This window comes from Triturus cristatus, chromosome 3_2 (genome assembly GCF_964204655.1).
Source record: "Triturus cristatus chromosome 3_2, aTriCri1.1, whole genome shotgun sequence".
Taxonomy (NCBI): domain Eukaryota; kingdom Metazoa; phylum Chordata; class Amphibia; order Caudata; family Salamandridae; genus Triturus; species Triturus cristatus.
The window spans coordinates 1,166,173,443-1,166,188,256 of NC_140584.1; the positions used below are offsets into that span (position 1 = coordinate 1,166,173,443).

At 49.3% G+C, this 14,814-nt stretch overlaps 1 protein-coding gene across 2 annotated transcripts in view; it reads left to right on the forward strand.

Moving 5' to 3' along the window:
* Positions 1 to 249: 249 nt before the first annotated feature.
* Positions 250 to 14,814, forward strand: part of SLC11A1 (solute carrier family 11 member 1) — a 206,210-nt gene continuing 191,645 nt past the window's right edge. The window contains exon 1 of one of the 2 annotated variants that reach the window (XM_085650027.1): positions 250 to 493. In XM_085650027.1, coding sequence (XP_085506153.1) covers positions 283 to 493 — 211 coding nt within the window. In that variant the 5' untranslated portion in view covers positions 250 to 282. Of the gene's footprint in view, positions 494 to 7,023; positions 7,370 to 14,814 lie in introns of those variants that run through there. The other variant, XM_085650028.1, reaches the window with a different exon arrangement.

The window sequence follows — 14,814 nt, forward strand, 5'->3', positions numbered from 1 at the left end:
CCGTGCAAGCAACACGTGTAACGAGTGCGAGGCTTTCTCAATTAGCGCTGCACAGCAAGATACATCGCCTCTGGGCGCTCTCTTACCCGGATTGTAGAAGGAAACAGGGCGGCTTCGTGTGTATCTTCAGCGACAGCTCCAGGCGCGAGGAGCTAGAAAGTTACACCTGAATGAATGACCACTCCCCTGACACACCCCTGGACACGCCCCCAAGTGAAACCTAAGCGAAAACTTGGCAGGATGAAAGACACACATAACTGTCACCCAAAGACACCCTCATGAATGAGAACAGCTAAATGGTCGCGGGTTCGAAAGGGGAGTCCGCTGTGGCTACCAGGGGGTTCGATGGTAGCCACGAAGATTACACCACAGAACTGGACGACGTCATCGTCGCACAAGAGGCAAATAATATTTGCCTCCTGGACGTGGCTACCTTGGCACAGCGGTGGGCAGCGTCGTTCCAAGGAAGGGCCCGATGAATCCATGCAACTCGGTATGGGGGGGCTTCCTGGAAAGGGGGGGGGGGCATATGTTTAACTTGACTATAAGTTGAAGGATTGTGCACGAGTTTATAGAATTAGTTTGAGCCTGTAACGTAACTAGCTATGAAAAGTGATTATTATTAAAAGGTTGGGAGTAGAAAAAAGAATGTGTAAGTGACAACCTAGTAAGTTATTACCAAGCAAGCTGCACTCTCTTATTCAGAGGATTTACAGCATTTCTTTCACTTTTGTAAACATAGCGTGACTCACACGAGTGTAAATTACTGGTATTCCCAAGCGTAAATAAATCGTAAACCTGAAATTCTCCTCTGCAGATTGGTTCCACAGTAACTTTGTTAAGAGTAGGAGCAATGAAGCAGGAGTAGGGGCCGGAATTCTTTTTAAAAAAAACTGAAAAACGACTTGTTCTCCCTGAACACAGCCGGCACCTTTTATGCGCCTGCAGGCCCAGAGGTGAGTTGATTTAACCCCTTCGGTCTCCGAGAAGTGCTGGGCAAGCCTGTGCCGCCTGAGGGCCACGTGTCTGCTTTAAATGTAGGCACACCCGGTGGTGTGGCTGCGGGGAGTCTCCTCGGCTGAGGCAAGAGAAACAACGGCTCTGCATTGTGTGGGTGACAATTCAAACCCAGTGTTATCGATTACTTATTTAACTAATTCACAATTGATGAATTATGGACAGAGCTACTGGAATTATGCGATTCCACAGCCGCGCCTTTTTTTCGCAGAATTATGGATTTGTCGCATTTGCCACATAATCCATAATCTGCTGCAAAATCTGCAAATGTTAACAAACAAATGTTTTCGTTTCTAGTACAAACGGATGCAATGTTATTAAAATGCCCGCAGCGTGGGTTCGCGGGCAGGAGAAGACCCTTTGCAAAGGTTCACCAGTCATTTGTCTGTTCGTGTTTCCAGTATTTGGTTGTTAAACTGGTACTAATGAGGGGAAATCTTTGCCCAGACAGAATTTTAATGTGTAAAAATTACACACAAAAAATGAAGTAATAGTATCAAACAATGTGCTGCGTTATGCCTCATAATTTGTGTGGGGTTTTGCAGCATAATTTGGTAAATCCTATTGATAAAGCCTATTCCTCTTCACTCGCACCCTTCCCCCCCCCCTTTTACTACTACGACTACTACTACTACTTTGCATTTGAATGCTACGTGACAAATGCTGATCAAGGACCCATCTCGAAACACTGTGTTTACTGTTACAACTCTGTGTTACTCGACAGTCACTTGACAAATGTTGTAAAGCCTCCGATACCTTCGGGTCTGACCAGCGCTATATAAAACTCCTAAATAAATAAATCCTTCTGCATAATTTGGTGCTCCCCTGCTGCATAATTCCAGGGGCCCTGATTATGGGCCTTTTCAATAATTCAGCTATCTGCAGCTCAACTCTGTTGATGGAGAAAGACAGCACAGGAGGTCAAGAGGTCACTACGGAGCCTAAGAAACCTGCACAGAAAAGTGAACCACCAGGACACAGCTAATGAACCACATCCAGAGGAGAAGATGTCCACCGCAAATTCAGAATTAGAGTCTCAGATCAACGTTGGGGGGACCACATGAGAAATGGCCGAGGCTCGACTCAGATGAGGACTTAGGTGAGGGCCCTAAAAACATTAACTGGAGTCAACCGGTGGAGGTGACTGCGAGACTTAGAGATTTGTTAAAGTTCCTTAGGAAGTCCCTGTAGGACAACATGTTTTTTTTGTACGTTTCCGGCCGTGCACGCTGACGCTCTACCTTTCCCTGTGCTAGTTAAATCCATGATCCTGAAAGAGTGGAAGGATTTAGGGAATTCCTCTTTTTCCAGATTTCTAGCTAAAAGGTTCCTCTGGACCAGTTTGATGTGAACCTTTCTCGGGTTACGAAGGCGAACCCCATTTTGGTCAGTTTGGCATCCGCTTCATTTTTGGCCTCCAAGAAGTCTCTCTTCCAGATGCGGTGGTCAGGAAAATGGCGGGTGCCTTCAAAAGGAGCTGCTCAGCATTCGAACAGACCACCGCTGCTACATTTGCCTCCCAGATGATGTTGCGAGGCTTTCGGACACTTTTAGATACTTTTATGATAGTTTATAAGAGAATAAGGATCCTTCAGAGGTTCTCGGAAAGGTGGATCTTCTAGTACCGTGATTGTTGGATTCTGTTTTTGACTCCCTCGGGGCAGCAGCAGCATCGTCACGACCCTACATGGCTGTTAGAAGGCTATCGTCGCTGAGGATCTGCAAAGTGGATCAGTCACAGAGGTCTTTGATTCTCCACCTTCCAATTCTGGGGCACAACTGGAGGAAATAGTGAAAAAGTTGGCTCAGGAGAGGAAGATACTTTTCTCCATTTCGAGCCCCTTCTGCAAAGAAGTCTTTTTCAGAAAAAAGACAGGCCAGCACTTCAGGAGAAGTAACTGCCCTTCTACGGCAGAACGTCCTGGCCACAGACTGACACCCAACACGCCCATAACTCTCGACTCTCTGAGCAGGGCAGTGGGAGCCCGGATAGAGAACTCTTGTCTGGAGCGGGTTCAGGTAGTATCAGATCGCGGTCTTTGCAGTAACACAAGATGTCATAGACTTTGCAAGCCTTCCTCCACAGCATGACTTTCCCACCACACTAGTGCCGATAGACCTGGCCAAGTAACAAGCAGTGTTGCAGGTGTACTGACCTTGTCCCAGAGACGTCTCAACAGGTTTGTTGGGTTCGCACCCTTCAGGATGCTAGCGTTGGGAATGGTGATTGCAATGTTGTTGAAACGACCTTCTAGCGACCTTCGATTTTCAAGATGCATGTTTTCATGTCCCAATAATGGAGGACAATCAGCAGCTTCTGAGGTTTGTGATACAAGAGCAACACTTTCAGTTCGGGGCGCCCCCCCTTCAGTCAGTCCTCGTCTCCGAGGGTGTGTACAACAGAAAGGCCTAAGACTTTTACTGGGACATTAATAGATACACAGAAGGGGTCCGGAGGATCCATTCTCTGCAGACACAGCTGCAGGAGGCCACGGCCAGGCATTGGTTGAAGATTCAGGGCCTGATGTCGGCAACAACATCAGTGGTCCCCTGGGAGCGGCATCATTTGCAGCGAGTGGACCTTTTTCTAGGTCATTGGCCCTCAGTGTCAATGGAATATGAGAGGCTCGTTCCTGTCACTGGGGAGTTGAAAGCCCTTTTACGGTGGCGGCTGAATGAGGAGAGTCAGAGGAAGGGATGTATTCTTTCAATGCACAAGCCTGCACGCAATGACATAAGATGCCAGCAAATGGGGTGAGGTGCCACTCTTGAGGGGCCAGAAGTAAAAGGAAGCTGTCAGTGTCAGAGGAGATTCACTGCTCAAACTGGAAGGAGTTATGGACGGTACGGTATGTCCTTCAAAGGTTTGCACCCCACCTGGGGATTTCCTCTGTTCTAGTCAGGGCTGACAAGCAAGTAGAGAAAAGTTACTTGAAAAGGCACGGCGGTACAAGGAACAGGACCATGGCAAAACAAAAGTGGCCATGGAGAGTTTCGCCTGGGCAAAATGTCACTTGTTCGTGCTAAGGACAACGTACATTATTGGGTTGATAAACATTCAAGAGGGACTACGCTGCAATCTTCTGACCCCAATCTCGTATCATCTGAGCAAGCAGTCCTTCCTACTGATAGTGGACAGGTTCAGCAGTCCACATCAGGCCAACGTGGCCTCAACATCCACAGGGGAAAGACCAAGATCCTGAAGGCTAACACGGCCAGCGCAACTGCAGTCACTCTTGCAGGCGATGCACTGGAAGAAGTTGAGGCCTTCACCTACCTGGGCAGTGTCTTAGACTAGCCGGGCGGCACAGACACTGATGCAAGGCAAGAATCGGCAAAGCAAGGACTGATTTCATTGAGTTAAAGCTCCAAGGACCTAACACTGCAAACCAAGATCAGGCTTTTTAACACCAACGCACATTCGGTCCTTCTGTATGGAGCGGAAACTTGAAGGACAACAGTGGCGACCACCAACAAAGTCCAGACCTTCATCAACACCTGTCTGAGAAAAGTCCTCTGAATCCGCTGGCCAAGCACCAGCAGCAACAACGACCTATGGCAGCAGACTTTACAACTCCCCTCACATGAAGAAATCCTGAAAAGGCACAGGGGCTGAATAGGTCACACCCTCCGCAAGCCCGCATCAAACACCACCAGGCAACCCCTCATCTAAAACTCCCAAGGCAAAAAGAAAAATGAAGGCCAAGAAACACCTTCCACTGAGGCCTTGAGGCTGTTTGCAAGGAGAAGGGTTACACCAGGAGGCAGATTGATAGAAAATCCCGGGACAGAGATAGTTGGAGAGTCCTGGGTGATGCCCTACACCTCCAGAGGGGTAGCAGGCATAAGTTAGTAAGCCGCGTGTAACAAGAGGGAGAGAGAGGACTAGTTAGCTAGTCCGAGTCCCTGAGGGTTTATATGTGATTAAACAAAGAGGACTAGCTTAGGTTGACCAAAGTCTTCCAGTACTCAAATTAGTTCTGTCACGGGCACCTTGTTGGTGTATTCATGAAGCCCTCACCCACCAACCTAGTTGGTGGCATGCTTCATCATCGGGCCCACCCAGTGACACCTAGTATGTCCCGGGTGTGCTACGACGCCTGATTACAGCGGAGCTGGTATATTGCTGAGAGTGCAGTGAGGTTGGGTGAGTTGTGATTTAAAACGGCTTGGTGGTGTTTGCTTTTCCTCAATACAGCTTCTTCCCAGGGTCCTGCAAAAGATTCTGAGCAACCAGGTGCAAGTGATCACGTGAGCTCCATGTTGATTCCGGCATCCATGGTCTCCACGGATTCCGACATCCATGGTCTCCGCTGCAGTCTGTAATGGAGGGGCCAGCCTCTTCAGCTTCCTCTTCACCCTCCAGCTCATCAATGTCCATGCGTGCTCTCTCACACGTAGACCTTGCATCCCCTGGCATGGGTATCGAACAACGGGCCCTTTCAGGTTTAGGGTGTTTAAAGGAGGTGGCAGGTGCTATACAGGCTCGCGGGAAGCCTTCAACTCACACAGTTTATTCAAGGCGCTGGAAGCATTTTGAGAGTTGGTGCAAAGTTACGGTTGTGAATGGAAGGATGTGGGACCAATTCCTTCTTTAGATTTGCTAGAATATGGCTTCCTGTGGGCGCTCTCCCCTTCCATGCCTTCACCCTCACGGGCAGCACTTAGAGGTCTCAGAGGTCCAGGCGGGAGTGTTCCTCATCTTATTCCTCTGGCTCTCAAGTTATCGAAGAGCTTGGGGTCCAGGCGGGAGTGTTCCTCATCTTATTCCTCTGGCTCTCAAGTTATCGAAGAGCTTGGGGTCCAGGCGGGAGTGTTCCTCATCTTATTCCTCTGGCTCTCAAGCTATCGAAGAGCTTCAGGTTAGAGAGACCAAGAACCAAGACGCCAGTCGCTCCCTGGGACTTCTCTGTCGGTCTTGAAGGATACAAGATAAACCATCTGAGACCTTGGATATGGCAGACATTGCATCGGTTTCAGCAAAAGTGTATTTTTATTTGCTATAAAGGCACGTAAACATTTAGGGGAGCTAGAGACCCTGGAAATAAATAACCTTTATTTAATGTTCCTGCCAGATAGAACAGTTCTGAGACCTGATCCTACCTTGAGGCTAAAGTCCAGAAACACCTTCACGGTCCACAAGGGACCGTTCTCCCCGTGATGGGAGACGTGTCAGGCTCAGGGATTGCTGAGTCCTTAGTTGTGAGAGTGTTACTTGCAGAGAACCAAGGATTTCTCTGTTTCGAATGCTTTATTTGCGGCTTACGGTCTGCAAATAAAGGGAAGTGGGTGGCGACAGCGCCTTCGAGGCACTGGTTGGGCAGGCCACCCCTCACGCTTGGGTTTCTGCTGACTGTGTTGTTCCAGAGAGTCTACGGGACTCCCCTACCAGGGCAGCACCTAAGCCTTGGGATGGGTTGGTTGGGGTATCCCACTAGGAAACATGTAGGGCGGCCACCTGGTCCAAATCTAACACTTTCATGGCACATAGCGTGTTAAAAGTGAACAAGGAGGACTCTTTAAACTTTGCGTCCAGGTGTGGAAAGACTTAATGGTGTCTTTTCTGAACTGTGCATTGAGTGGAAATGTCGTCAGAATAAAAGATACCTGAAATAATATTGGTGCTTGAGAGGCACAGGTGGGGCCTGGGGCTGGGCCGAGGAGTGACAATAGCAGGTAATGGTTCTTTACTTTTTACAAGCATGAACACCAGCTTAAACAAATCGAAACATGTAGCATGCATTTATTCATATGAATTTGCAATTGTCATTACCTAGCTAACTTGTGATTGGTATTTTTTTTGTCACTATGTGTTCATTTATATGTTCGTGCCGCTTGAGTCGCAAGGTGTCCTTCAACTCTGTGACGAAATTTGTTCTATGCAAATACTCAAGACCAAATAAATAAATAAAAATAATAAGGCGCCAGGTGGGGAAATTCCCGGGCTCTGTCGACACCGCAGACCTTGGCTCCAGTCTAGTGTTGCTACAACGAAATGTTTTTTTCGACAGACCGCTTTTTCTGCCTTCCTGGTTCTATTTTCGGGGTGTGTGAGTGTGTGAAAGGAGCCGTCTACTCTAAAGCTGAGTCTGCGAGAACAACACCAGACGGGGCGCGGGGACCACGGGCGCGTCACAAATCACTGAACTTCCTCTGGTACAGTCTGGGCAGAGGTCACGCCACGCCTCCTCTCATGCCCTCGTGCACTCTTTGATGAGAGTACTGCATGCAGCGCGAGCCTCAGGGTACAGTCAGTCTCTGGGCACTGCCAGGCTCGCGCCAGCTTCCCTCCTGCCCTGGTGTTTCCTGTAGGTGCCCCCCTGTCCGAGTATGGCGCCCCCTGAGGAAGCAGGTACCGTTCATTACAAATTACTTCTTGATTACGAATGGGCAAAATGTGTAAAATATTGTGCATTATATATTTTTATTTTCGGGGGGAGCAGACAGGCCAGTTCATGGGTGGGATAGCCCCGGGGGTTCTTGCACTCGCTGCTGATGTCCGCACGCAGCCTCTCGGCCTGCATCCCAGCAGAGGTCAGAGGTCTCAGGCGGTCCCATGACAGGTGTCAGTTTCGCTTTATCACTGCTCCCTGGTACAGATGGTCCTCTGTCTATGACAGAAAATGTAAGAACGCAGGTTACAAGAAAAAAAAACCGTGCCGCCAGATGACACCTACACCACCTGGAATGTCAAGTCGGGCTGACTCAGCCTTTCATCCTTGATAGATCGGCGTTTGGTTGTATAATAACAAGTAACCTACCAGCACAACGCTTCAACTGATTTTTGAATGAATTAAAAGGTAGAACACATATTTTTGTTATTCTTGCTGATAATATATACTGGGAGCGGGGGCCAAGCCCCCCCCACCCCCTCCATTCTTCATGAGAATACTGTAAGACGCAGAGAAGTTCCTTGTCTAAACAGATGATTGAGGCTGCAGGTTAAGTTCCTTTTTTGGGGCCCAGAGTTTAATTTGGGGATATTTTAATCATTATTAATGAGGCCACTATAATTATGTATTTCCCTAACTGCATGTACAATGGAGTACAATTAGCTGGAATATGACCCCACCTGGCAGATAAGGGACGTAAACAGTGCTTTTAAATGTATGTTGTATACGTGCTTGTGGGTGAGAGTGTGTTTATGTGAGAAAGTGTAAATATGTGTGTATGTGTATGCACGTGGAGGAGTGTGGCTCAATGGTTAGAGCGGCAGACCCTGAAGCAGAGTTCTGGCCAGGGACCAGGGTTCGATTCCTGCCTCAGCGGGGCTCGGCTCAATTTCCTCGGACCTGTCTATTCTCGCCTCGGTGCCTATTCTAATCACGGCCCCACGCTGCAACTCTGGGCAATAGCTTGTTTAGCCTCCACACCGCTAAGGATGCCTGGCTTCACCCTGGGGGTGCCCAGGAGTGGACACTTCACAGGGAAAGCCAGGAGGGATTCCACAGCGGTATGAGTATCAGCGCCAGGAAACCGCAACGGCGACACCGCAAGGTGGCTGTCTGGTGACAGTGCGCTCTATAAGTACATTTACATGTGTGTGAGTCATAGCAAAGGTACAATGGCGTGTGATGTCACTTCCGCTACACCTGGCATTTTGGTGAATTGACACCCACGATTTTCGCCGAGTGAAAATCCATGGGTCCTGGAGTTACCTTAGACCGTGTAACTCTGACACGATTAACGAAGGCCTCTTAATGAGGCCTTAATTAGAGATTTTTACGCTTTCCTCACAAATCACCATCTGCTGCGCAACTGCAGGTTTTAACACGGAAGCCTTTTTTGTTAGGCTGACATGGACCAAGAGTTACTAAAATACTTTCTACCTGGAATACAACTCAATGTCGAGAATGTTACAACAGTAATCTGGCCCTTCCAGCCTTAGATCGCTCCTTTTAACAGTCACAGCTTTGGCCGTTATTCCCAGCTGGAGCTCGTGTCTCGATTCGATGTGCTGATGAACAGCTTTCTTTCTGCAGCAGAAAACAAAAGAATAAGCCTGGGCAAAGTGACAAAAAAACTCCGCTAAGCTCCGCAGAGCTCCGCGAGCGGCAGGGTGGGTTACCACGCGCCGCTCTCACTGATTTGTAAAATCAGCGTGAACAGCACCATGCAAAGCACCAGAGGGCGCTGCTTCTTTCTGCCGTTCGAGTAGAAGTTCTACTCGAGTGGCAGCTTCCTCAACGTGAACTGATGCGAGCGGTATATACCATCCATGAACGCCCACATGGGGAAATCTCTCTGGGAAGTGGTCAAGTGTTGGATTTTACTTGCTCGCGTTCGACAACTTACCGTTGGCGAGTGAGGAAAAAAAAACTGTGAGGTCCATGGACGTGAAAAACTCTGCAAACGGAGCGGAGTTCACTGCTCAGGCTTACGAAAGAACAGGCATATTTAACTGTCGGGGAGACATTGACTGACCTGTGAGCGCGAGCTCTGTCCTGCGAGGTCCTTCCTGTTGGGCTGTTTGTTCTGCTGCTGCACCTCGCGGAACCCGCTCTGCGGGTCCCGCTTCGCCCGTGTGCCTGGGCGCATCGTTGCTGATTCCTGACAGGGGAGCTGCCTGAATCTCGGGGAGCAGGGCTGCGAGCGCCAGGTGAGGATCAGGGACTCCATTGCCCAGGAGTCCCTGTGCTGCCATCATTTCCTGCACCTGGACGCTCTCCCTGCTGGCCACGCCCCCTAAGCACAGCTGAAAAGAGCCTGCTTGTCCCTAGCTCTTTGGGAGACATTGACTGACCTGTGAGCGCGAGCTCTGTCCTGCGAGGTCCTTCCTGTTGGGCTGTTTGTTCTGCTGCTGCACCTCGCGGAACCCGCTCCGCGGGTCCCGCTTCGCCCGTGTGCCTGGGCGCATCGTTGCTGATTCCTGACAGGGGAGCTGCCTGAATCTCGGGGAGCAGGGCTGTGAGCGCCAGGTGAGGATCAGGGACTCCATTGCCCAGGAGTCCCTGTGCTGCCATCATTTCCTGCACCTGGACGCTCTCCCTGCTGGCCACGCCCCCTAAGCACCCTCCCCCTATATCAGGTGCAGCTTCTTCCGCGGCGCGGGAGCGCGCGGGAGGGCGCCGGGAGAAGCCCGGGACAAGGGCGGGACCGTCTGTGGCCGTCCGGGGCCGAAGGTGGCCGGGCTGGGCCTACCCTCTTGGATTGTGCTTCCGATCCCTGGTCTCTTACACTCGGTGGAGCCGCCCGCCGAGTTTAATTTATTGTGAACATTATGCCGTCCCCTGCAAGGGAGAGCACCCCACTAAAACCGGGTGGAGCAAAGAATAGGACTCTAGAGAATTATTTCTCCCGGGCAGTGGGGGAGGGGGACAAAGAGTGTAATCTGTCCAGGTTAAGGGCAGAACGGAGACGCTCAATAGATAATATGAAAAACACGCCCCTCGGAGACCAACTTATTTTACCAAGGGAGGAGTTGTCCCGAATTGATGATGTCCCACTATTGCTGAGGGATTGCACTAACATATCACCAGTTGAAGCCTTGAGTATAGCCCCAGAAATTAGTTCTAGCCCCCCAAGGGTGACCATTGATTTAGTGTCCCAACCCCCTCCGGCCCCTCCAGCCTCGAAGATTAGGAAAACTAAATCTAAGCCAACTAACACACAAGTAGCCTTTGGACCTCCTCCAAATAAACGCAGGAGGAAATCGAGGGGAGTTCAAGGAAAGAGCAAACCCAAGGTTCCACACTCGGATTTTGGGAAGTTTTTAAAAACCCCCACATTAGTAGAGAAACCATTGGTCGATTTACACCCTAAACCCATTGCTCATGAGGATCCAGCTCCTATTATGATAAAAGACACATATTGCTAATATTCCCTTGTCTGTTGTCCCGCTGGGAAACCTAGAATTTTTGCTAAGGTCCTTGTTATTACCGATCAGCGAGAGTATTAAAAAGATTGAGATCAGACTAACCATTTTAGAGGCCACATTGGGCAGTCTGAAAACTCCAGCTGGCAGACAGGGAAGGCAATCAGAGTCCACTCCCTCCACTGTAGCCCCTAAGCAGTCGGCAAAAAGTGTCGCCAATCCAGTCCCTCCACAAGCTGTGAATGTGGCACCCTCGCAACAACCCACAAGGCCAAAGCCTGCAACAGCTAAGCCCCCTAACACCAATATGCCCAACCCTCCTTTAGGATCTGTACCCCCGGCACAGCCGGTAGACAAGAGCACCCCGACCCCTTTAATGAAGCTCACCCTGAGACCACGCAGACCCAATTTACCTCCAGAGACCAATGCTTTTACTGTCGTTATGGCAGGTGTCCCCCCACTTGAGGAAGGTGAAACGGAGGATTTTTGTGCCCTAAAAAGTAGGGTAATCAAGTGGTTAAACATAAATAGACCCCTCCCGACACATTTTAATAACGAAATTATAATGGTAAGAAGGGTACCATGGGTGGGAAGAACACAAAAATCTATTAAAGGGGACTGCATACTGGTGAGTTTTAGGGACACAGGAACGGTGTCCCATATATGTCAAGGGAAAAACAGATCTAGGGAATCCACCATCCAAACCCTCCATGTGTCGTTCTTTTTTCCCATCATCCCAGTCCTATCTCAGCAACCCCAAACTCATGACAACTGGGAGAGGGTTGGCAGGAGGGGGAGTCACCAGGCCTTTAACCCTAGGCCGTTTTTTGGCCGACCTGAACAACCCTTTTTTTCCTATAACCGGTTCCATTGCCTAAATGGCCTTGAAGGGGTCGATTGACAGACAGACAATGCCCCCCAGGGTTGTATAGAAATTGGAGGTACGGTAGAAAGACTGGAGGAGCAAAGATCCAAGGCTCAGCAAATCCTGGTGGTTGGTGAGGGGGAACCAAACTGCGTTGTGCCAAAGGAAATAGTTGTAGACAAGACAGGAGGGGGACATGGGCAGGGAATGCAAAGATCAATGTGGGAAAGAAGACCAAGGGCCCAGGGGGGTGCTGAATGGAGTGGAGAGGGTGTGAGACTTATCTCATGGAATATAGCGGGTATAGCGGGCAAATTCAACAATAAGGAATGGGTGGACTTCATTAGAACATTTCACATTATATGTGTACAGGAGACATGGGCTGTGGAGAATAACTACCATCTGCAGGGGTACAAGTGTTTTTTTGTTCCCGCCCGAAAATCTAGCTCAGGGAGAGCAATGGGCGGTTTGTCCATCTATGTAGATTTAGACCTGCCAGGCACCTGGTCCTTTCCAGACTGGTTCTCATATGGGATACAGGCGGTTCGGTTCCAGGGAAAGGGGTTACGTTTCTCTGTTTTTAACATATATAGCACCGAGTTAGAAAATAGCCACACCCCGGTATTAACTGAACTCGACCAAAGGTTAGGAAAAGAAATCATATCCCAGAATAAGGGACCGTCTGGTGGACTGCTTGTGGTGGGGGATTTTAATTGTCACCTTTGTCCGGTACTGGTCAAAAAGAACACAGATTGGGCGCAATGCCCAATTGAGAAGGGACCGCATTTTTCTCACTCGCCTACTGGGTCGGCTCTTAGGTTGCTTCGGCTTAAGTACGACCGAGAGCACACCATTAATATGGTAGACCCACAGTCGGATAGTACACTCCCACCAACTTTTAAGGGCAGGGGCTGCTCGTCTATCATAGATTATATTCTGGTCTCGAGATCCCTGGTTAATAAAGTAGTCAGTGTAGGGATAGACTGGAACACTTTCAGCGACCATAACCCGCTTGTTTTAATGCTCGCATATAGGGCGGGTATTGGCTCCAATGCCCATCGTTCAATCGTGGAGAGGGTCACCGATCAAGGCAGGAGACTGAAATGGTCCAAAATAGATGGGGCAAAGTTCTATAAAAACCTGAGCGATAAGGGTCTGCTGGCCATAAATGAATGTTTGGATCTGGAAGTCCAGGGACCAAGGTTATTAGAAGCATTTAACCACATTGCCAACCTGATAGACGGATTACTAAGGTCCAGTGCGCCCACGCGTAATCTGGTCAATCCCCGGTGGTTTGATAAAGATTGTTCCAAGGTACTGAGGGAACTGAAATGCTCCCTTAAGTCAAAACCACGAGATCCACAAGTAATCAGGGCATGCAGAGAAAAATATAAAAAAGAGACCAAAAGGAGGAAACTCACCCTGCAGGCAGAAGCTTGGGCAGATCTGAGAGAGGCAGGGGAAAGAAGGGACCTAGCGGGGTTCTGGAGAATCATCAATAAACCGACCTTTCAAGAAAATGATTCTCCGGAGATAGGGGCTAACATCCTCCCGGAGCAGTGGGTCACACACTTTAGGAGCCTGTATAACCATGAATCGGGTCCCCACGTAGAGTCATCAGTAACCCCAAGTCAGGCTCCTCCGGTAGTATTTACCCTTAAGGAGATCACGGCAGGGATGGAGAGTCTAACTAAGAATAAAGCTCCGGGCCCAGATGGAATTCCCCCTGACCTTTTTCTTAGTAATATAGATCTTTGGGCCCCACTGATGACCAGGGTCCTAAACACTGCTATCACCTGCGGTCTCCCTCCATCATGGTCTAAAGCGATCATTGTGCCAATCTTTAAAAAGGGCAACAAGGACGACCCCAAGTGTTATCGGCCTATTTCCCTGATTGACGTCTCGGCTAAACTTCTGGGAAGGGCACTCCTGAACAGATTGTCCGAGTGGACCGAAGAGAACAACATCTTCTCGGACACTCAATATGGGTTCAGGTCAGGGAGGTCCACCAGCGACCAATGCCTGAACCTATATATGCTGACTGCCAAATATACTCTGGCCAGTAAGGAACCCATTTATATGGGATTCATGGACCTGGCAGCAGCATTCGATCACGTCAACAGAGGGAAGTTGTGGGACATGATGGCAGGGATGGGGATCGAGAGCGGCCTAATTACCATACTAAGAGAGCTGCATAGCGACACCACGGCTAGAGTTAGATTTAACAGGGAGGGAGGTTTGACGGACTCCTTTCCATGCAAAAGTGGAGTCAGACAAGGTTGTATTCTTGCCCCTTTTTTGTTCTCCCTTTACATTAATAATTTGGAACAGTTTCTTTTGGGCTTAAAGGCAGATTCCCCAAGGGTTGGGACGCGGCAAATCCCTGTCCTGCTTTACGCAGACGACGCGGTCTTGCTGGCGCGTACACCACGAAGCCTACAGATTCTGATAGATGGGTTCGTCAAGTTTATGAGCGATCTGGACTTATCTGTCAACCTAAGCAAATCTTACGTGCTCCTGGCAGGCAAAAAACCTTCCTCAAAATTTTCTTACACAATAGGCTCCCATTGTTTAGAGGAGGTTAAAACGTTCTCCTATCTCGGAGTAACCTTTGATGGTGCTCTTCAATTTAACTCCTTGGTGGAAGAGCGCTGTAACAAAATGATTGCCTCTAACGGGGCAATAGCCGGATATGGCAGGAGGTTGGGCAGATGGAGTCCGGAACAGGTGATGAACCTGTACGGCTCCATAACATGCGCTAAAGTAAGCTATGGGGCAGAAGTTTGGGGCTTCGTGAATACCTCTAGAATTGACCAGGAAGAGAACAAACATCTGAAATCTATCCTGAGGGTACCACCCAGCACTGCTGGACTCATAGCTCACAGGGAGCTAGGGAGGCCATATCTGGTCGATTTGTTAAAACTTAGGCCAATTGTGGCGTGGCTAAAAATCTGGGTAAATCCAGACGCGCATCTAAGTAGAAAAATCTTACTGGACTGCCTAGGTAGGACCCACTGCATGCGCATCCCTTGGCTCAAATATGTGAGAAACACTCTTGAGGAACTACGGTTTGGAAACCTCTTCAAGAACCCCACCACCATTTCAGCACAGCACAAGA